The sequence below is a fragment of the Bombus vancouverensis genome, unplaced genomic scaffold, assembly GCF_051014615.1.
Source record: "Bombus vancouverensis nearcticus unplaced genomic scaffold, iyBomVanc1_principal scaffold0060, whole genome shotgun sequence".
Taxonomy (NCBI): Eukaryota; Metazoa; Arthropoda; class Insecta; order Hymenoptera; family Apidae; genus Bombus; species Bombus vancouverensis.
The window spans coordinates 173111-198781 of NW_027468951.1; the positions used below are offsets into that span (position 1 = coordinate 173111).

General features: G+C 38.8%; 1 protein-coding gene and 1 long non-coding RNA gene across 2 annotated transcripts in view; one reads left to right on the top strand and one right to left on the bottom strand.

Moving 5' to 3' along the window:
• Positions 1-448: 448 nt before the first annotated feature.
• Positions 449-25671, bottom strand: part of LOC143304855 (uncharacterized) — a 59386-nt gene continuing 34163 nt past the window's right edge. Inside the window, exon 2 of the long non-coding RNA XR_013061486.1 lies at positions 449-1503. This is a non-coding gene — a long non-coding RNA (uncharacterized LOC143304855). The remainder of the gene's footprint in view (positions 1504-25671) is intronic.
• On the top strand, positions 8366-12309 carry LOC143304856 (translation machinery-associated protein 16 homolog). Its single transcript, XM_076627329.1, has 4 exons — positions 8366-8639; positions 11393-11484; positions 11602-11746; positions 11831-12309. Exons 1-4 carry the CDS (start codon positions 8595-8597, stop codon positions 11846-11848), a joined length of 300 nt encoding a protein of 99 aa, XP_076483444.1. The 5' UTR covers positions 8366-8594; the 3' UTR covers positions 11849-12309.

The following is a 25671-nucleotide window of genomic DNA, read 5'->3' on the forward strand; positions in this document are numbered from 1 at the left end:
CTACCATTTTTCGCGAAACTTCTTTTTCATTTGGCGGAAATTTAAACAAACCCCGAAACACCGTGGCGTTTTGCAACTGTCTTTAATCCTTTAAGATAAAAAAGATTGACGCAAAATTTTGACGGGATGAAATTTCACGATATATTCAGGTGAAACGATGCGAAATTAGAGCGAAGCTTATAATGGGAATATAGTTTGCTTGTCTGTTGTCATAAAATGAGATATGCAGAATATATTAAAAAATAGAGTATATGTAATACGAAACTTTATATTATTCATGTTATTATGGACAATATATCACAATATGTTCATATATTTAAATCTCATCTGAAAAAGATTATTGTATGTAGAACACAGTTTAACTGTATTTTGAATTCTTGTTTATCAGATCACAATTGATAAGTTGATATTAGGATGATTATCCTCATTTGAAACAATTTTGTGACTGTTACTTGTCAATATACTTTATATCTTATGTACATTTTAAATATAGTACGCAAACTCGAAGTTGCAAGGAACATTAATAAAAATTCAATATTTCAATAACGCCTTTCATGATTATAATTAAATATTTTTTCAAAATGTCGCATCAGTGTTACATCTAGCACCCCCTCCCCCACACACAAAAGTTTACCAATTTATAATATATGTACTAGTAGATTGACAAGTTACGATTTACAGGTTATATAGAATTCTATTTTATGATTTTATAATTTTTCGTTAAATAGAATAATCAAATAACTTGCAATTAGTAAAATTTCATTTGTTTTATCGTCAAACTTGTGCAAGGGAACATATTAATGCTGGTAACTTTAGTGACTTGCAAAATTTCAATAGTGCAAGACAGGCCAGATATTCAATTGCAATTGGTTGCTATCCATATTTTCATCGGTCTTACAATAACCTTATGTTATCAATTATGAATTAAAAAGTTAATGAAATCACAACTCACCCAAGGCCAATGGGTATGACTTCTTTTCGAAGATCGATTGAAATCTCGAGTTTGTTGTTTGAGACATTCAGTTACCACAAGACAAAAACACCACTCCATTACAGCCGACGTAAACAAAACATGACAGATTCTTCCAATTCTCGGACAATAAACATAGCCTTACATACTTACTGTTTTAAAGTCACAGTCTGTCGTTGAACTTTCGCCAAGTAACTTGATACGTACATATACACGTCCCTCGAAATCAGTTTTCGACGAAAATACATACGTGACATGTTATGTTGCAACCGAACGTGAATTTCTCGCGGGAAATAGCCTGATATCGTTTATTTATGCGTCTCTCAAATACGAATTTTACTATACACTTCGTTTAAGGCACGCCATTTTGCAAAACGATTATCGAAAGATTACTGCTTACATCGAGATCGAGAATAGATTCGCAGGAAGCTGGATGCCGCGATTTCTTCCCGCGCTTTACTTTCTTCCGAAGTTGTGATTGGTTGATTTCCTGCTGCCATATTCGGTTTCGCCGAGAATCGTGAGCACGTACGCTGGAAGCAATGCGGGGTAATTATTTAATTTATTTCATAATATTATTTAACATATATCGTGAAAAATTCTGAATATTCGGATTCTTCTGTTATCGTTTCATCGTATGTTAGCATTATCAGCTCTCGATATCGAATTGACAAACAGAATTTTTCTCATATAAAGTAAGTCACATTAAGTATATGTATATGTATAGTCGAAGCAATGCAATTAAAAATTTTTCCATTTTAATTGGAATTATTTATCACAGACATTTTACCGAGCATTCATTTTATATATATATATATATATATATATATATATATATATATATATATATGTCGGAGATGAAAGGAAAGCCGAAGCCCTTCCTTGGAGATTTTGGGAACATCCTCTAGTACCTTAGCCTAGATTTTATTATAGTTGTAATTGTTTAAGATTTGTAATAAGCGAGATTGGGTTCGAGGTGACAATCGGTCGCTGAACGTAGCCACGGTCACGGGATGGATGTTTTATCTAACGGAGGTCTGGAGTGGTTGTATGTGTTTTCCGAGAAGTGTGGTTGTGGCGGCATGCGGCCTCGAGAGCGGGCCGAGCCACGTGTGATGTTGCCTCGGAGGTGCCGATGCAATGGGACATACATTGTATTTAGTAACCAAAACTCCAGGCAGAAACTGCCTAGCAACGGCGTTTGGAACTCTCTCGATGCTTCCAACGAGTGTGCCTAGCAACGGCGTTTGGAACCTTCTCGATGCTTCCAAACGGGGATAGAAAACAAAATGCAATCGTACAGGGAGAAAAATCTCCACGAGGCTGGCATTCTTGCGATTGCCTTGGAGAGTGATACATCGAGCGTTTTCGAGGATCGCATTTGCGTCTAAGTTAGTTTCGCTTAGTAAGGAGTTATCCCGGTGACCGTGGATTCGTTTGAACTCAAACATTGCTAATAGTATTATTTAATTTAATTATTCGTAGATCGTATTATTCATTAGGCTTAGTGTTTGTTAGACTTATTATTAGTTGTACTTATTATTTGTTAAGCTTAGTGATAGACCTGTATATACGTGTAAATAAAATCTCGGCTTTGTGAAACGATGGCTAGTCCACATGAAGAGTCGTCGCGCGCCCAAAATTCGAATCCTGATCCGACATCAGAAGTGGGATCAGAACCGTTTAAAGTGCTACAAGGGCAAATGGACCTTATACGCGAGTTAATTCAGACGCTAGCGCGCAAACCGGGGGAGCAACGACCGAGTACGGAATCTAAGGATGCAACGTTACCACGTTTTGACCCCGAAGGCGCGGGCGCCGATCCATCCGCGTGGTGCTCTCATGCTGATCTGATTTTGAAAGACCACCCGATGCAAGAGAGTGCGTTACTTTCCGCTCTAAATCGCGCCCTAAGGGGTTCTGCTGCGCATTGGCTTTCACAAATGGTGCGCGGTGGAAAGCTTACCTGGCCAACGTTTAAGGAACAATTTCTTTCGCGTTTTGGTGGCAGAGAGACAGCCGCTTCGGCGTTAATAAGGATATCCAGAGAACGACCGTCGGAGACTGAATCTCCGGGAGCGTACGGTAGTCGCCTCCGCTCCATGCTGCAGATGAAGTTGCAAGATCTAACGATGCCCGAAGTGATCAATGCCCTCGCCCTTTATATGCTGAGTTCACAAGATCGACGCTTTCGGCGACTAACGCTCGCGAATAATATCAGGACGGAGGACCAATTTCATGATGAAATGAGGATTCTCCCTTACAACGATCAGCCGACATTTTCGCCAAGAAATTCACTAACGGAACCTGAAGCTAAACGCAGCAGGCTATCAGTTCCTCGGATTAAGTGCTACCGCTGTGGTGCTCACGGACATAGGAGAACGGAGTGTCGCCTGCAAACACAAACGGGGAAGGAGCAGGATATACGAAACCCGAAGGAAAAACGACCAGCCGCATCGTCGAAGGTGACCTGCTTCAAATGCCACGAGGAGGGACATATCGCGCCTAATTGCCCATCATCGCGGAAAAGAAACTACGATTCCATTGACGAACGCCGGATCGACTCCTGTGTAGTAGAAGCTCCGGCTGGTAGATTAAGCCATCTGGGTGAGTCGTATCCATTTTACTTTGATTCTGGGGCCGAGTGTTCGTTAATCAAAGAGTCCCTAGCCTCGAAATTTTCGGGCAAAAGAATAACCGATGTGGTAGTGATGCGGGGAATCGGGAATACTTGTATTAAGAGTACACTTCAGATTTTGTCCACTGTTCGTATTAACGATCTTACATTGGAGATAGTTTTTCATGTCCTTGCTGACGATTACCTAAAATACGACATCATGATTGGTCGCGAGATTTTGAGCCAGGGATTCGACGTAAATATCGCGCAAGATAGCCTCGTTATTTGTAAAACAAAGGTCGTTAACGCTTGTGGTAAAGTCGCAGAAGATGCGGTCAACATTAACGAGGTTGACACTGATGTGATCGGTAACTATAAAGATCGATTAATCTCTGTTCTCGAAAAATTCAAAGAATCATTCATTACGGGTTTCCCGCGTACTCGCGTCAGTACGGGCCAGTTGGAAATACGGCTAATCGATCCCAACGTCACCGTGCAGAGAAGCCCTTACAGGCTTAGCGTGGAAGAGCGAAGAATAGTACGCGAGAGGATAGACGAGTTAATTAAAGCACAAATTGTAAAACCTAGTAATTCGCCGTTCGCGAGCCCTATAATACTCGTGAAGAAGAAGGACGGCTCAGACAGATTGTGCGTAGACTTTCGAGCGCTGAATAAAAATACGGTCGCGGATCGGTATCCCTTACCCCTTATTGCTGACCAAATCGCGAGATTGCAGAGTGCGAGATACTTCATTAGCCTGGACATGGCTAGCGGATTTCACCAGATCCCCATTCACCCTAACTCGACGGAATATACTGCGTTCGTTACCCCCGACGGTCAATACGAATACGTGACGATGCCGTTTGGGTTGAAAAATGCACCAGCCGTTTTCCAGAGAGCCATTTTCAAGGCCTTAGGCGACCTCGCTTATTCGTATGTCGTTGTTTATTTGGACGACGTTCTAATAATCGCCGACTCAATAGATCAAGCTCTAGAAAGGTTGCACACTGTACTAAACACTCTCGTAAACGCCGGATTTTCTTTCAATTTCGCTAAATGTTCTTTTCTGAAGACGTCGGTACTTTATTTGGGATATGTAATTCGTAACGGAGAAGTTCGTCCAAACCCGGGAAAAATACGAGCTTTGAATTCTTTACCTGCACCGTCGACCGTCACACAGCTTAGGCAGTTTATAGGTTTGGCCTCTTACTTCCGAAAATTTATTCCTAAATTTTCGCAAGTGATGAAACCCTTGTACGCACTCACTTCTAGTAACAAGCACATAACTTGGACGGACAGGCACGAAAAGATAAGACAACAGATAATTTCCGTTCTGACCGACGCGCCGGTGTTAATGATATTTGATCCCAATCGGCCCATAGAGTTACATACCGACGCTAGTTCGGAGGGGTATGGAGCTATTTTAATGCATAGAGTCGAAAAGGAAAACAGAGTCATCGAATATTATAGTAAAAGGACCAGTCCCGCGGAATCTAGGTATCATTCGTACGAACTGGAGACACTAGCAGTAGTAAGCGCCGTTAAGCATTTCCGACACTACTTACATGGACGGAAATTCTTAGTAGTTACCGACTGTAATTCTTTGAAAGCCTCCAGCAACAAAGTAAACTTAAACGACCGGGTTTATAGGTGGTGGGCTTATTTGCAAACATTCGATTTTGACATCATGTATCGAGAGGGTAAACGAATGGCCCACGTAGATTTCTTTTCGCGAAACCCCGTAGACTTGAATCGCCGTATGATAGACAAGGTCGCAGAGAAAGAGATTAATCTGGCCGAGATCTCCGAAGACTGGCTATTAGCGGAACAACGTCGCGATCCGCAAATCTCCGAAATCGTTAATAAATTACAGAACGAAGAGCTCGCGGAAGATATCGCGAATACCTACGAACTGCGATCCGGTACACTTTACCGTAAAGTACAACGAAAGGGCAGAACCCTTTGCTTACCCATTGTTCCGAGAGGTTTTAGATGGTCCGTCATCAACCATGTGCATCAGTCAATTATGCACTTAGGATGGGATAAAACGCTCGAGAAGCTCTATGAGTATTATTGGTTCGAGGGAATGGCGAAGTATGTTCGCAAGTTTGTCGAGAACTGTCATGCTTGTAGAGTTTCGAAGGCTAGTTCAGGTAAAATACAGGCTGAACTGCATCCTATACCTAAGACCGGCATACCGTGGCATACGGTGCATATGGACATAACGGGCAAGCTGAGTGGCAAGAATGACTCGAAAGAGTATGTCGTCGTCTTGATCGATGCCTTTACGAAATTCGTGCACTTACATCACACACGCAAATTGGATTCGCTTAGCGTTATCAAGGCACTTAAGTCCGCCGTGTTTTTGTTCGGTAGTCCCTGTCGAATAATAGCAGATCAGGGTAGATGTTTCACGGGCCGGGAGTTTCAAGAATTCTGTGCAAGCAAACAAATCAAAGTTCATTTGATCGCGACCGGTGCAAGTAGGGCCAATGGGCAAGTAGAGCGTGTTATGAGCACGTTAAAAAATATGTTCACAACGGTAGAAACGACCGGGCGTTCATGGCAAGACGCGATCGGGGAGATGCAATTGGCCTTGAATTGCACCATCAACCGCGTAACCAAATCGAGTCCTTTAGAGTTATTGATTGGTAGAGCAGCAAGACCGTATGACTTATTACTACCTGATAACATCGAGGAAAAAGAAATAGATATCTCCAGTGTAAGACAACAGGCAATAAAAGAGATGGAAACTAGTGCTAGGTATGACAAAGAGAGATTCGATAAAACCAAAGCTAAAGTAGTTAGGTTTAATCCTGGTGATTTGGTACTACGCCAAAATGAAGAAAGGAACCAGACAAAATTGGATCCAAAATTCAGGGGTCCGTTTGTGATATCGGAGGTCCTGGGAGGAGACCGATATACCTTGAAAACACTGGATGGGAAAAGGTCATACAAGTACAGTCATGACAGGTTAAGGAAAATGCCGGATAGTCGCATTCCTGCGGAGTTGGATGTCTGTTGTGATGACGAGAACAGTGACCATGGCGATGCGAGTACCCCGATCCCAGAGGATCGTAGAATTATATGAGCCCAGGTGCGGCCATGGGACGGAGTTCAGTGCGGTCAGGCACTGGGAGCGACGATGTCACGAAGCTGGGAGCCGGTTTAGTACCGACAGCGACGATGTCACGAAGCTGGGAGCCGGTTTAGTACCGACAGCGACGATGTCACGAAGCTGGGAGCCGGTTTAGTACCGACAGCGACGATGTCACGAAGCTGGGAGCCGGTTTAGTACCGACAGCGACAATGCCACGAGGTTGAAGCTGGTTTAGTACCGATAGCGACAATGTCACGAGGTTGGAGCTGGTCTAGTACCGACAGCGACAATGTCACGGATTTGGAGCTGGTCTAGTACCGACAGCGACGATGTCACGAAGCTGGAGCTGGTCTAGTACCGACAGTGACAATGTCACGAGGCTGGAGGCGGTCTAGTGTTGACAGCGATCGTGTTACGAAGCTGGTTATGTAACGAACTTTGAGAGTATGTGCGATTCGAAGGATGAGACCCATTTGGGTGTGAAATCGAGAATGGTCCGTCATGTCATTACGACCCGACTGAAAGCACGCAGAATGCAACTGGCACTTTGAATGCTAATCACAATGACACTAATCTTGTTTCCTTTTGTTTTGTTGACGAAGGTACACCCGAGGACGTGTGATAGTCAGGATGGCCGTGTCGGAGATGAAAGGAAAGCCGAAGCCCTTCCTTGGAGATTTTGGGAACATCCTCTAGTACCTTAGCCTAGATTTTATTATAGTTGTAATTGTTTAAGATTTGTAATAAGCGAGATTGGGTTCGAGGTGACAATCGGTCGCTGAACGTAGCCACGGTCACGGGATGGATGTTTTATCTAACGGAGGTCTGGAGTGGTTGTATGTGTTTTCCGAGAAGTGTGGTTGTGGCGGCATGCGGCCTCGAGAGCGGGCCGAGCCACGTGTGATGTTGCCTCGGAGGTGCCGATGCAATGGGACATACATTGTATTTAGTAACCAAAACTCCAGGCAGAAACTGCCTAGCAACGGCGTTTGGAACTCTCTCGATGCTTCCAACGAGTGTGCCTAGCAACGGCGTTTGGAACCTTCTCGATGCTTCCAAACGGGGATAGAAAACAAAATGCAATCGTACAGGGAGAAAAATCTCCACGAGGCTGGCATTCTTGCGATTGCCTTGGAGAGTGATACATCGAGCGTTTTCGAGGATCGCATTTGCGTCTAAGTTAGTTTCGCTTAGTAAGGAGTTATCCCGGTGACCGTGGATTCGTTTGAACTCAAACATTGCTAATAGTATTATTTAATTTAATTATTCGTAGATCGTATTATTCATTAGGCTTAGTGTTTGTTAGACTTATTATTAGTTGTACTTATTATTTGTTAAGCTTAGTGATAGACCTGTATATACGTGTAAATAAAATCTCGGCTTTGTGAAACGATGGCTAGTCCACATGAAGAGTCGTCGCGCGCCCAAAATTCGAATTCTGATCCGACATATATATGTATAAGATTTATAAAATGAATGCTCGGTAAAATGTCTGTGATAAATAATTCCAATTAAAATGGAAAATACCAATTTATAATATATATATGAACACACACACACACACACACACACACACACACACACACACACACACACACACACACACACACACACACACACACACACACACATACAAACAATAGAAATACTTTCGTGTGCTATTATACGTAGTTCGATAGTTTACATTTCACGGGCCCCGTGTTGCACCTGCGTCGGTTTCGTTCCTGTTTCCAACGTATAAGTGTAGCGTCAGTGATTCGCGTGACGCGACGCAACCTTCAACGTTTGTTTTTCTCCGTTTATGCGTTGTGTGTTCGTTTGAATGAAAACGTCGCGAGTGTTGTAACAAAAACCACGGAAAACAGAAGAAGAATACGGAAGCAAAAGGAATTCCAGGCTACAGCAGAATGCCCATTGCCCAACAGGGTTTCGTTCCATGGTATTTCAACGAGGTAAGCTACCTCTTTTAGTACGCTTCAAGGCGCCTCTTTCCAACCAATTAATTTGCGTCCAACACCATTTTAACTTCGTATACTCAGAGAAAATATCGTTCTTTTCTATTTTCTAACTCTGATCTATGTATAAATTTACTGCGACGGGTCATTTCTACGGATTAACGTATCTTATAAAAACGTTGCGTGAAATGTTAATAATATATAAGTCTTGAAACATTTGTACTAATTTCATAGAGGAACGTAGTTGGTACCTTCCGGGTGGCATATTGTATGCTTGTTACATGAACTTTCCAAATATCTTACAGTTAAATGGTTGGATTGTTTACTAGAATAAGCAACACAACATTGTTTTTGATTTATTGTGAATGAATTTATGGAATCATATTATTTTACACATATACACTATCGCGCAAAAGTATCCCAACATTTGATTACTTTTGATATTATGTTATTTAATTGCACAATCAAATTGATAGTATGTGCCGATATATAATGATTACGATCTGTATTATTATCTTATTCCTATGATGTGGTTTTAACATAGGTCGTAACAAAACGGTCAAAAAATTCTTTATTCTCAGACTCTGTAGCCTGTAAGAAACGAATTAATTAATTAAGAATCTCGTTGTAACCTACAGGTTCGGAAAAGGCTGATAGGCTTTGGTCTACGTGGTGGTTGGGAATTTTCATTCGTTTCGAGTTCGCTTAGCTGATAAATAGTGAATGTGCATTTCTTCCAAAATAAAGAAGAAAGCGAAGTCGATAGAAACGTGGGTCAAATTTGAAATCATTTCTCGATTATGTGGAGGTTGATTAAACGCGTTGCTGTATATAGTGATGAGACGAGTTGATATTTGGTGTAGTCAAATGTATTTAAAACTATCGGCAGTACTCTTCTAACGATCTCCCTCTAACGAATTTAAATTCGACTTCGGTTGACGGTTGCGCGTAGCGGCGATATTGTTCTGTCCGGAGTTTGTTTATTATCAAGTTTCGTACCTCGAGACGGTATCAATGCCCCGAGGCAAAACAACAACATGAGTTACTCTCGATTCGCATCGTCCTATGACTCATATGCCGCTACAATATGCAATCGAATAAAGTGATAAATAGCTTGCAGATGTTTACGCGTCTCTGAAAATGTTAAAAGATATAACATGTTTAACGCGAAGTATTCGTGATAATATTCGCTGCAATTTGAAATATCTGCGTGCAGTCTCGTAGGTTTTGAATAAAAATTTATCTTTTATCGAAAAATACATACATGTTTTGGCCTATATATAGCTTTGTACTCTTGTAACCTAAAAGAGAAGTCGAAAAAAAGTGATGTTGACTCTTGCAGTAAAAAATTCATTTATGTCAATACTACTTTTAGAAATGCACCAAGAGAAGCAAGACAAATTATTGACGAAACACAGGATAGTCATTTCCGATCCAAAAGAAAAACGCAACTAAAATAATATGTAGATAGCTATTAAGGCAATAAATAATAAAGTCATTGAAATGATCCATCATTTCAAACTAATATCGCTTCTCTTTACTTCAGAACTGCTATAAACATTTTAAATATCATTTATGTCTTGGTTCCCTTGCGAAGTTCTCGAAGAATTCGTCAAATGATGTCATGAACAATATAAATAATCGTAAAAAATCTATATTTGTGTTTAAAAAATAGGCGAATAAAGAGAAATAGGATAATCGAGACCGGTGAAAAAGGATCAACCAACATCCCGCATCTGATACAAGCGGAAGAGAAATCAATTTCTATCATGTCGCACGGCGAACAAGAACGCAAATACGGAATCTTTTGTATAATACTACTCCAAACTCTGTTGAGTCGCAGTAATAATAATAATCGGGTGTTGACTTCTGCTCGTTTTTACTCGAAGTTTGCTCGTTACCTCTTTGAAATTTGGTGGATCGTTTTCTGTCGAAACCCGTTCCATCTGACGTTAAAATCAATAAAAACAATATTACGATAAAGACTTTTATCTCCATTGTTGTCAACTTCCGTCAAGTCTTCGTTTTCTGCTCGCTGGATATAATACGGATTCCCAAAAACTTTCTTCGTATGAAATTTTACTAATGTACATTTATCAAACATTGCACATTTTAAAATAGGTTATCATTATAAGATTAAAAAAAAAATAGCTAAAAATATCTTGAAACAAAAGAAACCAATTTTGAAGTTTGTTAGCCCGGAAATGTCATGGTAGGAAGGTATACTTCGATATTACTTTTACTATCGATAGGCGTCGCCGTCGTTGCTGTTATCATATACGAGACACAACAAATCACGAAATTGACAAATCACCGGTGATCTCCTCGAGTCGCAGTTCGAACGTTTCACAAATAAGTTAAAGAATTAAACTTTAGATATAGTGGTAAAATTTATTGTATGAATCCAACAGAGTGATGGTTCAGAGTGTTATAACAAAGAGGTATAGAACGCTGATTTGGGAGACTTCTTGTACTGAGGTTTTAGTCCCTCTGAAGCGGTTATCGTCGGGTGTATATCAGAGGCGCCTATCCGTTGCTATCTGGTTATTTTTTCGATAGCTGTGGCATGTAGGATGTTTTGTCTACTCTATTAGTGCTTCTAAGCGTGTGATACTGTCGACGATTCGCCTGTGCATGATTATACATTGAGTAAACGGATAGCCTGAGTTGGAGTTTTGATGATTAGGATAATCGAAATAATTCATAGCCATGATAATATTTTAACTAATTTATTTTGTTGTCTTTTATAGGCCACTGCAATGAGAAAAGAATTCCTGAAGCCAAAGAAAATGATACATCCAAATAGCAGAAAGTCTATCGCTATTACGAAAAAAGCCAAAAAGTAAATACAATTACTATTAAATTATGTGATTTTGTTATGTACATTTCATTTATTTTATATGATTATATAATACTTTTGTGTAATAAAGAAGGAAATGGACAATGTGTTTTGTTTCAGAATATCAAATAGACAGAAGGCAGAAATGTCCTGCTTGATAAAACAGAATTCAATAGGAGAGAAAATATCGTGGATCAGAAACAATATGATTCCAGGCGTGTGTCCCTATACTCCAGAGATAACTGCAAGTTTGTTAGAAACGGAGGTAAAACAAAAATGTATACACATGATGATACAGAGATTGTACATTAAAGATGTGATTAGTTATAGTTCTATATTTGATCCAAAGGTATGTAGCAAGAAATGATGAAGAAATGGAAGAAATTACTATTAAAAGGTCTATAGGTAGCAACAGGAGTAGACAGCATGCTAGGAGGGAACATATAATTAGAGTAGAAAGAACTAGGAGAATATCATACACGTGGAATAGCTGAAGAATTACAGCCAAATTTATTTTCAATATATCCTGATGTACAAACCCTCCTTTATTTTTCAGAAATTTCTGATATTTTAAATGCAACTCAGTGTGAAATGTTATTGAATTGGAATAATGAATTACAGTGTGCGAATAATTTTAAATTTATAAGGTTTGGCGAGAAAGATTTAAAGAAAGTATTAGAGCTAAGAAAAAGAATGAAAATAAGCCATATTAGACTATCCAAATCTCTATTAGCTATGCCTGTAAACAAGAAGAATTTATTCAGCAAGCCAATTGATTTAGATGAAAATAGTGTAATGGAAATAGAATAAATTCTGTAGATATGTCTTTTTATCTTTCATCTCTATTTAAAAACAAGAAAACAGAAGAAAAGCGAACAGTTTTTTGTTTGCGAAATGCTAGAAACCGCATTTCGTCTTGCTCTTATCTCCCACGAGAAACAGTCACGTCACAAGATACAAGAGTACGATAGAAGAGAAAAGAAAATGTTCGATTGTGAAATATACAACAAAACTGAAACATGCAGATGAATCACGTGCACGTTATGATTATTCTGCATCGTTCCTCCGCCTTTCCTTCATTTTTTTCGCTAGCTGCTCCATTATTTAAGAACGAAGATATAGTAATTACTCTCAAAGTTGTACATTACGAAATGGTAGGAAAATCAATAGTACAATGATAAATATACGATTTTAAAAGCTTTTTAGATTTCTTACATACTTAGCATTAATCAAATAGCTTAGTATATAAAAGAGTTTACTTATGTCGCATGTTATAAATGCAGCTGCGTTCGTTACAACAATTCCAATTCCAAGGAATTTCTCTCGAAGATCGCAGTGAAGAATTTGCTTTGTTAAATTATTACTGGTATACTTCGTCAACTTGTGGTATATCGATACAATTTGTCAACCATCACTTTTAATAGCTTCTCGCTAATAAAAACATTTCGTACCTATTTAATAAGAAGCAGTATATTCTTAATTATTTAGAAATTTACTTAATGATGTTTAAAAATACGAATATGTTTAAAAATTATAATGTAAATATATATATTTCATTTCATGTTTTACTAATATATCTCTAATTTAGATTAAATATCTGAAACTTGAAAGAAACTTTTAAAACTTTCAATACATCGCATACGTTTCAAATTTAGTGCATAGTTACATATATATATACGATCGATCTTACTCGATCATCTTACTCGAAGAACAGGGTCTGCGTGTGGCGAGCTACGGGACAGGGACCATTGGAATGTTTACTGTCGAGTGTTACAACTATTTCCTTCTTAAGGAGAGCTATAGAATTATTCCATGCCTTTGTTAGAGAAAGCGTTCATCCTGTGACCGCGGCTACGTTCGGCGACTGACTGTCGCCTCGAGCCCAAGCTCATTATCACAACTCTCGAACAATTACAATCGGATTGAATAACTACAATTGTTCAATTACAGCTATAGTAGACTCTAGGTTACAATGTTGCGGGATTATCCAAAATTCCAAAGGCTCCGGTGTTCTTTCATCTCCGACAAATATATTATGGTATAGTTCCTATTTTCCGACCGCATGGAAGGAAAATAGGACAGCCTTAATACCAAAGGCTAATAAAGATGGAAATATGGTCGAGAACTGGCGACCAATTACGATCGGCCCAATTCTAGGCCGCATTTTCTCATTAATCCTCGATGGGCGGCTAAGACGGGGTATAGATCAAAATATAAGGCTGTTGAGATATGTGTAATTTTCTGTGCTGGACTGAGTTAAGTAGTAGAAATACTTATATGTATATATCAGTGTGTGGAAGTATGTGTGTGTGCGCAGCGTCTCGAAACAAAGGAATGTAAACAGTCAGTCGGTTAAGAGTCGTCGATGAAGAGTCGGGTGTAGAAGGTGCTGAGACGCGTGCAAGTGTGTATCGATAAATATATATAGAATCGTCCATGTAATAAATATATCATTATTTTAGTAATAACTGTCAATATAAATTTAATGTTCCTATAACATTATTTCGGCTTCAAAGATCCACAATTCTCAACATGGTAGAAGATCGTGGTTGCCGAGATTTAAGGTTATGGAACCACGTGTAACCGGGAGCGAATGTATAAAAGTCGATTTATAAAAAGGAATAAAAAATTGGAAATAAATTCTGAAGAGATAAAAAGGCTATTGGTAGAACAAATACAAAGATTTTGGATAATAAAGAGAATTATTTTTTGAAAAAAAAAAAAGTGTGAATATAGAAAACGAATCAAGATGCCAAGGGACGACGAAATTAAGGTTCAAATATTCGATGGACGCGATTACAGAATGTGGAAGAAAAGAATATTAATGTATCTAAAGTGTAAAAAATGTTATGAACCGGCTACACGAGAGAAAATGGACACGGATGCGCAAGATAAGTGGAATGAAAAGAATCAATGAGCGATGAACTACATCTATAGTAGTATAACGAATGAGCAATTAGAATTTGTTGGTGATCAAGACACTGCTTTAAAAATAATGCAAAAGTTTGATGAGATGTATATGAAGGAATCAACAGCAGTGCAAATTTGTATAAGAAGTAGACTAGACATGATGAGGTTGAAAGACTTTGAAGAATCAAATTCATTTTTCACGGAATTTGAAAAAAATTTCAATGAATTAAAGAGTGCCGGTGCAAATGTAAGCGAACGTGAAAAACTCGACTACATGCTGAAAGCACTACCAGAATCGTTGAGCTATGTTGGTGACTTAATCGACTCAGTGAAAGAAAGTGATCGGACTTGTGAATTTTTGAAAAATAAAATTATAATGTGGGAAACGCGTAGCAAGAAAGAAAGTGATAGAACAAAGTCAAATGTATTTACAGCCGAAAAAAAGGACATAAAGTGCTATGGCTGTGGAAAGTACGGTCACATGGCAAAGAATTGCACAAACACGTATAGAGGCGGAAACAATGGCGCAAACAATGGAAGAACGCAACAGCAAGGAGGTGCGTATCAGCCGCAGTAGAATAGGGGTCGCGGCGGACGAAGTTTTGGCCAAAGAAGACGAGGATACGGCCAACGAGGACAAAGCAGAGGCCGGCAACAACGCTACTACGAGGCAAGTCACCTAACGAGAGTAGAGCGCGAAAATAATAAAAATGAAATTACGGTATGTACTAGCGATACGCGAAAAATAGATTGGATATTGGATAGTGGATGTTCAGATCACATTATAAATAATGACTCTTATTTTGTTGAGTACGAAAATTTAAAAAACCCGATAAATGTGAAGTTAGGAGACGGTAGAATTCTAAAAGGAACAAAAGTCGGAAAAATTTTAACTTACTTTGAAGTAAACAAAAGGAGGATTAAAATTACAATGTCTAACGTATTTTACGTGAAAGAAACGGATAATAACTTAATTAGCTATGCGAGAGTAATGAATGAAAATAAGATAGTCTCAGCAGGAAATACTTTAAAGATATATAACAAATACAGAAAGTTGATAGGGATAGCATTCAAAGATCATGGTTTATATAAGATAAGTAGTTACATTGAAAGGCAAGAATCTCATGCTAAAAATGTAGAAATGTACCCTTCCAAAATAACCGTAGAAGAGCACGCGAGATTTTAGAATTAGTACATACCGATTTAAATGGACCTCATAATAATACCGGGTTTGATGGAACCAAATATTTCTTGACATTTATAGATGACTACAGTAAGTGTGCATTGATTTATACTTTGAAATCAAAAGGTGAAGTTTACAATTGCTTCCTTGATTACATAAACAAAGTCGAAAATCTTACTGGTAAAAAGATAAAGAGATTAAGATACGATAATGGAAAAGAATATATGAACAAAAGCATGTACAATCTAACTAGGGAAAAGGGAATTGTCGTAGAACCATGCCCACCTTATGTTCACGAGTTAAATGGAACAGCTGAGCGCTACAATAGAACAATCATGAATTCCGCTAGATGCTTATTACATGATTCAAAGCTGAATATTAAATATTGGCCGGAAATAGTTAGAGGCGCGGCGTACTTAAAAAATAGAACCGTTACAAACACATATGAAAATAAAACACCATTTGAAATATTTTTAAAAAGGAAACCGAATATAAATAATTTAAGATTGTACGGAAGTAGAGTTTTCGTAAGAATACCCGAAGTTAAAAGAAATTCGAAATGGGACAAAAAAGCGGACACTGGGATACCTGTAGGTTATGAAAACAATGGATATAGGATACTAGTTAATAATAAAATTGTAATTGCAAGACACGTAGAATTTATAGGTGAAGATGATAATTTAGTAGGATTTCGAGGAGAAGATGGACCAGGCAATGAGACAGAAAAGGTTTTTGACGAACATTCGGATGTAAACGAAAAGGTCGAGCAGGTTGCAATAAAAAAGGAGAGAAATTTAAGTAACGAATCAGAAGAAAAACTTGAGGACACAGAAAGTAATTTGAGAAGGTAAGGACGGGAAAGAAAGAAACCTCAAAGATATGGTCAAACGAGCTCATATTTCATTTATGTGAATATAGTTAGTGCACACAGCCCTCAAACCTATGAAGAAGCTTTAAGTGGAGATGACAGCGGTTCATGTAAAGAAGCAATGGATCGAGAAATGAATAGTTTAATGAAAAATAAGACCTGGCAATTAGTAGAAAAACCAAAAGACAAAAAAGTATTAGACTTGAAATGGATATATACGAATAAATCTGATAATCGTAAGAAAGCGCGACTAGTTGTTCGAGGCTTCCAACAAAAAGAAGTACTGGAAGATTTATACTCTCCAGTAGCAAAAATGCAAACGTTGAAGTTATTACTATCTTATTGTTGTCAATATGGTTTGACGATTATGCAAATGGATGTAGAAACAGCTTTCTTAAACGGAACTATAAAATCGGAAGTATTTGTAAAACAACCTATAGGTTACGACGATAAAAGCGAGAAAGTATGTAAATTATCAAAAGCGTTATATGGATTGCGTGAAAGTTCAAGAGCTTGGTATGAATGTTTCGACGAATATATGAAAAAATTAGGATTTCAAAGAAGTAAGAGTGATTATTGTCTGTATATGAAGTATGAGAGCGATGATGTTATATATTTAATTCTATTCGTAGACGACTTATTAATATGTGGAAAAAACATAAGAAAAATCGATGAAATTAAAAAAAAAAATTGTAAAACAAATTTTTGATGAAGGACTTGGGTGAAGTAAAGACTTACTTAGGAATAAACATTGAATACGATAATAAGAAGTGTGAGATGAAACTGCATCAAAGTAGGTATATAGAGTCATTAGCGAAACATTATAATATAGAAAACAGTAAATTATATTTTACACCAATGGAACAAAACTTAAGTTTAGAACCCGCACAATCAGCTTTAGACGATATAAGATATAGAAATCTCATAGGAGCTTTGTTATATATTAGTACTGGAACAAGATTAGACGTTAGCTATAGTGTAAATTAAAGTCGATTTCAAAACAGTTACAACGAGACCCACTATAAATATGCAGCACAAAAAATTAAGGAGGTGTGTTGAGATATATGTAATTTTCTGTGCTGGACTGAGTTAAGTGCGTAGTAGAAATACTTATATGTATATGTCGGGTTATCATTAGGATTTAAGGCGCGTAACGATTCTTCGTTTGAATTAGCCATTGTTTTACAAAACAGAGAATATATTTACACGAATAAACAAGGTTTTACAAATATTATGAATAATGAATTTTGTAAATGATACGATTGATTAACAAATGATAAATTAAATTATTAATTAGATTAAAGAATAATAAGTTTTATCGAACAATAAAAGAAACGAATAATATATCTTACGATTTACTAATTTAACGAATAATAAAAATTAACGATTGATAAATTTACAAATATTGAATTTAATTTACGCTATAAACAATGATCCGGGGTTCAAACGAATCCACGGTCAACGGGAAAACTTTAAACAATTTTATAACACAAAAAAAATACGTTTGCTGAATCACTCGGAAAAAATTACTCGATGTATCACTTTCCAAGGCGATCACACGAATGAATCTCTGATTAAAATCTTTTTCGTAATACGACTGCATTTGTTTGTTATATTCTCGCTGGAAACATCGAGAAGGTTCCAATCGTTGTTGCTAGGCAATATCTGTCAGAAGTTTGTTATATACTCCTTGGAAACATCGAGAAAGATCCAAACGCCGTTGCTAGGCAGTTTCTGTCTGGAGATTGATTCCTCATACAACGTGTGTCCCATTATATCGACATCTCTAAAGTACAATTCTATGTGATTTCTAGGGAGAACAATACAACCGATCCACACCTTCGTCAGGCAAAACGTTTATCCCGTGACCGTGGCTACGTTCAGCGACCAGTTGTCACCTCGAACCCACTTTCGCTTTTCACAAATGTCAAACAATTATAGATGACAATTACTTAATTACAGTTATGATAAGATCTGGGCTAAAGCATTAAAAGGCTTCCTCAAAATTGCATAGGGAAGGCTCCGGTTTTTATTTCATCTCCGACACGGCCATACTGACTATCACACGTCCTCGTGTGCAGCTAAAATACAGAGTTTTAACATTAGACTCGGTGTAACTGATATTATTTACCATTCGATTAGGTGTTCCAAATAAGTCAAGGGTCCAATTCAGCAACAAAGCTCTGTTCAAAAATTTGACAAGCAAGGAAATGAAAAAGAACTCAAATTAGTGTTATAGTTTGTATTCAAAGTGCCAGTTGCACTCCGTAAATCACCAGTCAGACCGCAATGACACAACAGATCATTTTCGACTCCACACAAAGATCTCAGTTTGTTGAATCACATAACCACGTTGAATGCATAACAAAAAGCACAAGACACCAGTGAGGATATTATAGAAAGCACAGGGCACCAGTGAGGATATTATAATAAGCGCAAGGCACCAGTGAGGATATTATAGAAAGCGCAGGGCACCAGTGAGGATATTATAGAAAGCGCAAGGCACCAGTGAGGATATTATAAAAATACAAGCACTACACTGGGAGTATTATAAAAGGCGCATACACTACACTGGGAGAATTATATAAGGCGCACACACTACACTGGGAGAATTATATAAGGCGCACACACTACACTGGGAGAATTATAAAAGGCGCATACACTACACTGGGTATATTACTATGACCACAATGCGGCGTTAATGATTCCCAGAGATCAATGTGCTCGCATCGTTATTATCACCGTCGCTGTCATCACCGCAGACATCCAACTCAGCAGGAATACAACCATCTGGCATCTTTCTCAACTTGTCGTGTCTATCCTTATATGACCGTTTGCCATCTAGAGTTTTTAAAATATATCTATCCCCCTCTAAAACTTCCGTTATCACGAATGGACCCTTGAATTTCGGATCTAGCTTTGTTTGGTTTCTCTCCTCGTTCTTACGTAACACAAAGTCACCGAGATTAAACCTAACTATCTTCGCTTTCGTTTTGTCAAACCTGTCTTTATCATAACTGGCGCAAGTCTCTATGTTCCGTATCGCTTGTTGCCTTACATTGAAGATGTCTACTTCCCTTCCTCAATATTATCAGGCAACAATAAACCGTAGGGCCTAGCTGCCTTCCCAATTAATAATTCCAGAGGACTTGATTTGGTTGCACGATTGGTAGTGCAATTCAAAGCTAGTTGTATCTCCCCAATCGCGTCTTGCCAAGATCGCCCGGTCGTTTCCACCGTCGTTAACATATTTTTCAGCGTACTCATAACACGCTCTACCTGTCCATTGGCCCTACTCGCACCAGTTGCTATTAAGTGAAGTTTAATATGTCTATTCTGGCAGAAATTTTGGAAATCTTTACCCGTAAAACACCTTCCTTGGTCCGCTATTACCCGGCAGGGATTGCCGAATAAAAATATAGCGGACTTAAGTGCTATAATGGTATTAAAGGAATCTAATTTACGAGTATGATGCAGGTATACAAATTTTGTGAAAGCATCAACCAAAACAATGATATACTCCTTCGAGTCACTCTTACCACTTAATTTACCCGTTATATCCATGTGTGCCGTATGCCAGGGTATGCTGGTCTTAGGTATGGGATGTAGTTCAGCTTGTACTTTACCTGAACTAGCCTTCGAAACTCGACAAGCATGACAGTTCTCAACGAATTTGCGAACATATTTCGCCATTCCTTCAAACCAGTAATACTCGTATAGTTTCTCAAGCGTTTTATCCCAACCTAAGTGCATAATGGACTGATGCACATGATTAATGACGGACCACCTCAAACCCCTTGGGACAATGGGCAAGCAAAGAGTTCTACCTTTTCTCTGTATTTTCCGATGGAGTGTACCAGACCGTAATTCATACGTATTCGCAATATCTTCCGCGAGCTCTTCATTTTGCAACTTACGGACGATCTCAGAGATTTGTGGGTCGCGACGTTGTTCTGCTAACAACCAATCATCGGAGATTTCAGATAGATTGATTTCTTTCTCTACAATTTTGTTGATCGTACGATGATCCAGATCTACGGGATTTCTCGAAAAGAAATCTACATGGGCCATTCGTTTGCCTTCCCGATACATAATGTCAAAGGTAAAAGTTTGCAGGTAAGCCCACCATCTGTAAACCCTGTCATTTAAATGTACCTTGTCACTGGATGCCTTCAGAGAATTACAATCAGTGACAACAAGAAATTCCAGACCGTGCAGATAGTGACGAAAATGCTTGATGGCGTTTACCACTGCCAGCGTTTCTAACTCATAAGAATGATATCTAGATTCCGCAGGGCTAGTCCGCTTGCTATAATACTCAACTACTCTATTTTTACCTTCGACCCTATGCATTAGGATAGCCCCAAATCCTTCGGAACTAGCATCCGTATGTAGTTCTATTGGAAATTTGGAGTCAAAAATCATTAGCACCGGCTCATTGGTCAGAATAGAAATTACTTTTTGCCTAATTTTTTCATGTTTATCCGTCCAATTTATGTTCTTGCTACCGGAAGTGAGAGCATACAAAGATTTCATTACCTGTGAGAATTTAGTAACAAATTTTCGAAAGTAAGAAGCTAAACCAATGAATTGGCGGAGCTGTGTAACAGTCGTTGGTGCGGGCAAAGAGCTCAAGGCTTGTACTTTACCTGGGTTTGGTCGGACTTCTCCGTTATGAATCACATAACCCAGATAAAGTACTGACGTCTTCAAGACTGAACATTTAAAAAAGTTAAAAGAGAATCCGGCGTTTACGAGGGTATCTAGGACGGTGTTTAATCTTTCTAACGCCTGATCTATCGTATCGGCAATAATTAAAACATCATCCTAATAAACGACAACATACGAATAAGCAAGATCACCTAAGGCATTGAAAATGGCCCTCTGAAAAGGAGACGGTGCATTCTTCAATCCAAACGGCATCGTCATGTATTCATATTGACCATCAGGAGTAACGAACGCGATATATTCAGTCGAATTCGGGTGAATAGGAATTTGATGAAACCCGCTGGCTATATCCAGGCTTATAAAGTATTTCGCCCCTCTCAGTCTCGTGATCTGGTCAGCTATGAGAGGAAGAGGGTACCGATCCGCGACGGTGTTTTTATTTAATGCTTGGTAATCTACACATAATCTATCTGAACCGTTCTTTTTTTTAACAAGTAATATAGGGCTTGCGAATGGTGAATTACTCGGTCTTATGATTTTTGCTCGGATCAGTTCACCTATCCTCTCTCGAACTATTCCCCGCTCCTCCTCAATGAGTCTATAAGGACTTCGTTGAACGGTAACGTTAGGATCAATTAAACGAATTTCTAATTGACCCGTACTTACACGATTCCGCGGAAAATCCGTAATAAATGACTCTTTGTATTTCTCGAGAACAGAAATCAATCGATCTTTATCGTTACCAACTACATCAGTGTCGACCTCATTAATGTTGATCACATCTTCCGCGACTCTGCTACAAGCGTTAACTATTTTTGTCTTACAAATATCGACACTGTTTCGTGTAACATTCACGTCAAAACCTTGGCTCAAAATTTCACGACCAATCATGATATCGTATTTTAAGTAATTATCAGAAAGGGCATGAAAAGTTATCTCCAATGTAAAACCGTTAATACATACAGTGGATAAAATCTGAGATGTACTGTTAACACAAGTATTCCCTATGCCTCGCATTATTACTACATCAGTCGTTCGTTTGCCAGAAAATTTCGAAGCTACGGATTCTTTGATTAATGAGCATTCGGCTCCGGAATCGAAATAAAATGGGTACGACTCACCCAGATGACTTAATTTACCAGCTGGAGGCTCTACCACACAGGAGTCGACTCGACGTTCATTCTTGAAGCCGGATTTTCTGTTCTGCAGTTGTGGACAATCAGGTGCGATATGACCCTCCGCACGACACTTGAAGCAAACCACCTTGGACGATGAAGCTGGACGGTTTCTTTCCTGGTGTTGTGTATCCTTTGTATCCTTTGTATCCTTCCGCTGTTCACTACGCATCCTCTTGCGACACTCCGTTATTTTGTGTCCAAGAGTACCACAATAATGATTCTTCACCCGGTAATGCGATAACTTGCGTCGTTTAACTTCAGGTTCTTCCGATGTATTTCCTAACAAAGTTGCCGGCAGATCGTTGTAAGGAAGAGCTCTCATTTCATCATAAAATTGTTCCTCCGCCTTGATATTATTTGCGAACGTTAATCGTTGAAAGCGTTGATCTTGTGAGCTTAGCATATAAACCCGTGCCTTCAGGGTCAAAACGTGGTAACGTTACATCCTTAGGTTCCGTACTCGGTCTTTGCTCCCTTGGCTGAGTTATCCGGTCCATGATTTTCATGAGTTGTTCCAAAGTGACACATGGGCTTGATCCCACTTCTGATGTCGGGTTATCATTAGGATTTAAGGCACGTAACGATTCTTCGTTTGAATTCGCCATTGTTTTACAAAACAGAGAATATATTTACACGAATAAACAAGGTTTTACAAATATTATGAATAATGAATTTTGTAAATGATATGATTGATTAACAAATGATAAATTAAATTATTAATTAGATTAAAGAATAATAAGTTTTATCGAACAATAAAAGAAACGAATAATATATCTTACGATTTACTAATTTTAACGAATAATGAAAATTAACGATTGATAAATTTACAAATATTGAATTTAATTTACGCTATAAACAATGATCCGGGGTTCAAACGAATCCACGGTCAACGGGAAAACTTTAAACAATTTTTATAACACAAAAAAAATACGTTTGCTGAATCACTCGGAAAAAAAATTACTCGATGTATCACTTTCCAAGGCGATCACACGAATGCCTCTCTGATTAAAATCTTTTTCGTAATACGACTGCATTTGTTTGTTATATTCTCGCTGGAAACATCGAGAAGGTTCCAATCGTTGTTGCTAGGCAATATCTGTCAGAAGTTTGTTATATACTCCTTGGAAACATCGAGAAAGATCCAAACGCCGTTGCTAGGCAGTTTCTGTCTGGAGATTGATTCCTCATACAACGTGTGTCCCATTATATCGACATCTCTAAAGTACAATTCTATGTGATTTCTAGGGAGAACAATACAACCGATCCACACCTTCGTCAGGCAAAACGTTTATCCCGTGACCGTGGCTACGTTCAGCGACCAGTTGTCACCTCGAACCCACTTTCGCTTTTCACAAATGTCAAACAATTACAGATGACAATTACTTAATTACAGTTATGATAAGATCTGGGCTAAAGCATTAAAAGGCTTCCTCAAAATTGCATAGGGAAGGCTCCGGTTTTCATTTCATCTCCGACATATATATCAGTGTGTGGAAGTATGTGTGTGTGCGCAGCGTCTCGAAACAAAGGAATGTAAACAGTCAGTCGGTTAAGAGTCGTCGATGAAGAGTCGTGTGTAGAAGGTGCTGAGACGCGTGCAAGTGTGTATCGATAAATATATATAGAATCGTCCATGTAATAAATATATCATTATTTTAGTAATAACTGTCAATATAAATTTAATGTTCCTATAACATTATTTCGGCTTCAAAGATCCACAATTCTCAAGAAAGGCACAAAGGATTTACATCCGAAAGTGGATGTAAAATCAATATTGACCTAATGAACGCAGCCTTAAATTATAGTAAAAGAAATCGAAGGGGAAGTTTCACAATATTGGACATCTCTAAGGCCTTCGATACTATACCCCATTCAGCTATAAAACCATGTCTGGCGAGAAAAGGCGTTCCGACCCCTATAATTGAAATTATAAATGAAATGTACAAAGGATGTAAAACTACGATCAAAGCGAATAATAATATAGGGGTCGAGGTAGAAATTCTCAGAGGAGTCAAGCAGGGTGATCCTTTATGACCGCTGCTATTTTACTTGTGTCTCGAACCGCTGCTTGAAGTAATCGAAAAGAATATCGGTGGCATTAATATAAATGAAGGGAACAAAGTCTCTGTGTTGGTCTTCGCAGACGATATCGTCTTGCTTGGTGAAAATACGAGGGCGGCACAAAGCCAGATAGACGAGCTTCAGAAATACCTGGAGAGGTCGGGGCATGAAAATATCAGCAGAGAAAAGTCAAATGTTCCAGGTAATAGCGAAAAAGACACCTGGTTTATTAAAGACCCGGCAATAAAAATTGGTAAATTAAGGATACCCGGAAGAATCCCAGAAAGAGCCTTCAGGTATTTGGGTGCTAAAGTTGGGAGTGGGGGAGGCATGAGGTAGATTTGTCCCATATCACGAATATACAATATAAGCAGGCGATAGAGAATCTGATTCGAAATTATAAGCCGCAGAAAACGCTCGAAGTAGGGGTTAAAATGAATCTAATATTACAAGATGATCTTCCCGGTTATGAAAGACCGCGAAGGTTATCCCCGCAAGATAAGGTCGAAGTCAACGGTCAGATCAAAATGTGGCTGAATGACGGAATAATACGCCAGTCACATTCCGACTATGCAAGCCGGATCGCGTTGATGGAAAAAAAGATGGTTCAACTAGAATTTGCGTCGACTATAGGCGACTGAATCGAAAGGTAGTGAAAGACAGATACCCGCTACCCTTGATCGAGGATCAATTAGATTTGTCACAGGGATCGATAGTATTCAGTACGTTGGACCCCAAGAATAGATTCTTTCGTGTTCCTGTCGGAGAAAGTAGCAGGAAATATACAGCATTTACTGTTCCTACAGTATGAATTTATTAGTGTGCCGTTCGAATTATGCAATTCACCAGCTGTTTTCCAGAAATTCATAAACGCAGTTTTCGAAGGATTGATCGTGACAGGGCATGTGCTGACATGGCAACCTGATGAAAAGCATCCTGTCTTCCTTGGAGCAGTGTGGGGATCACAAGGAAACAGGAAGAAGGAGAAGGAAAGGGCCTGTCGAGGTTAAAAAAGGGCAGACAGGGCAGAGATGAAGAGAGAAGTGACGATAGCTAAGGGCGGATACCCAAAAAGAAAGATAGTATCGCCGGCTGAAATTATGAGAGTTGGGGAGTATAAGAGGCCCCGAAGAGGAGAGGTCACATACGCCGAGGCGTGTGGGAGGGAGAACAGAGCGATAAGGGATGACTTCAGCGAGGACTCCGAAGGGTGGATGAGGGTAGAAAAAAGGAAGAGGAAGAAGAAAGCTCCCTTAGAGCAAGCTACCCCGATGGTGCGTCCGGGAAATAAACGGCAGGTTGGTGCCGAAGAGAGAGACGTA

Excerpts from the sequence above, each read along its gene's own strand:
- LOC143304856 (XM_076627329.1), top strand. The coding sequence starts at position 8,595 with ATGCCCATTGCCCAACAGGGTTTCGTTCCATGGTATTTCAACGAG. Across the intron at positions 8,640-11,392 it reads TTCCATGGTATTTCAACGAG|GCCACTGCAATGAGAAAAGA; the intron begins GTAAGCTACCTC and ends TGTCTTTTATAG. Across the intron at positions 11,485-11,601 it reads ATTACGAAAAAAGCCAAAAA|AATATCAAATAGACAGAAGG; the intron begins GTAAATACAATT and ends GTTTTGTTTCAG.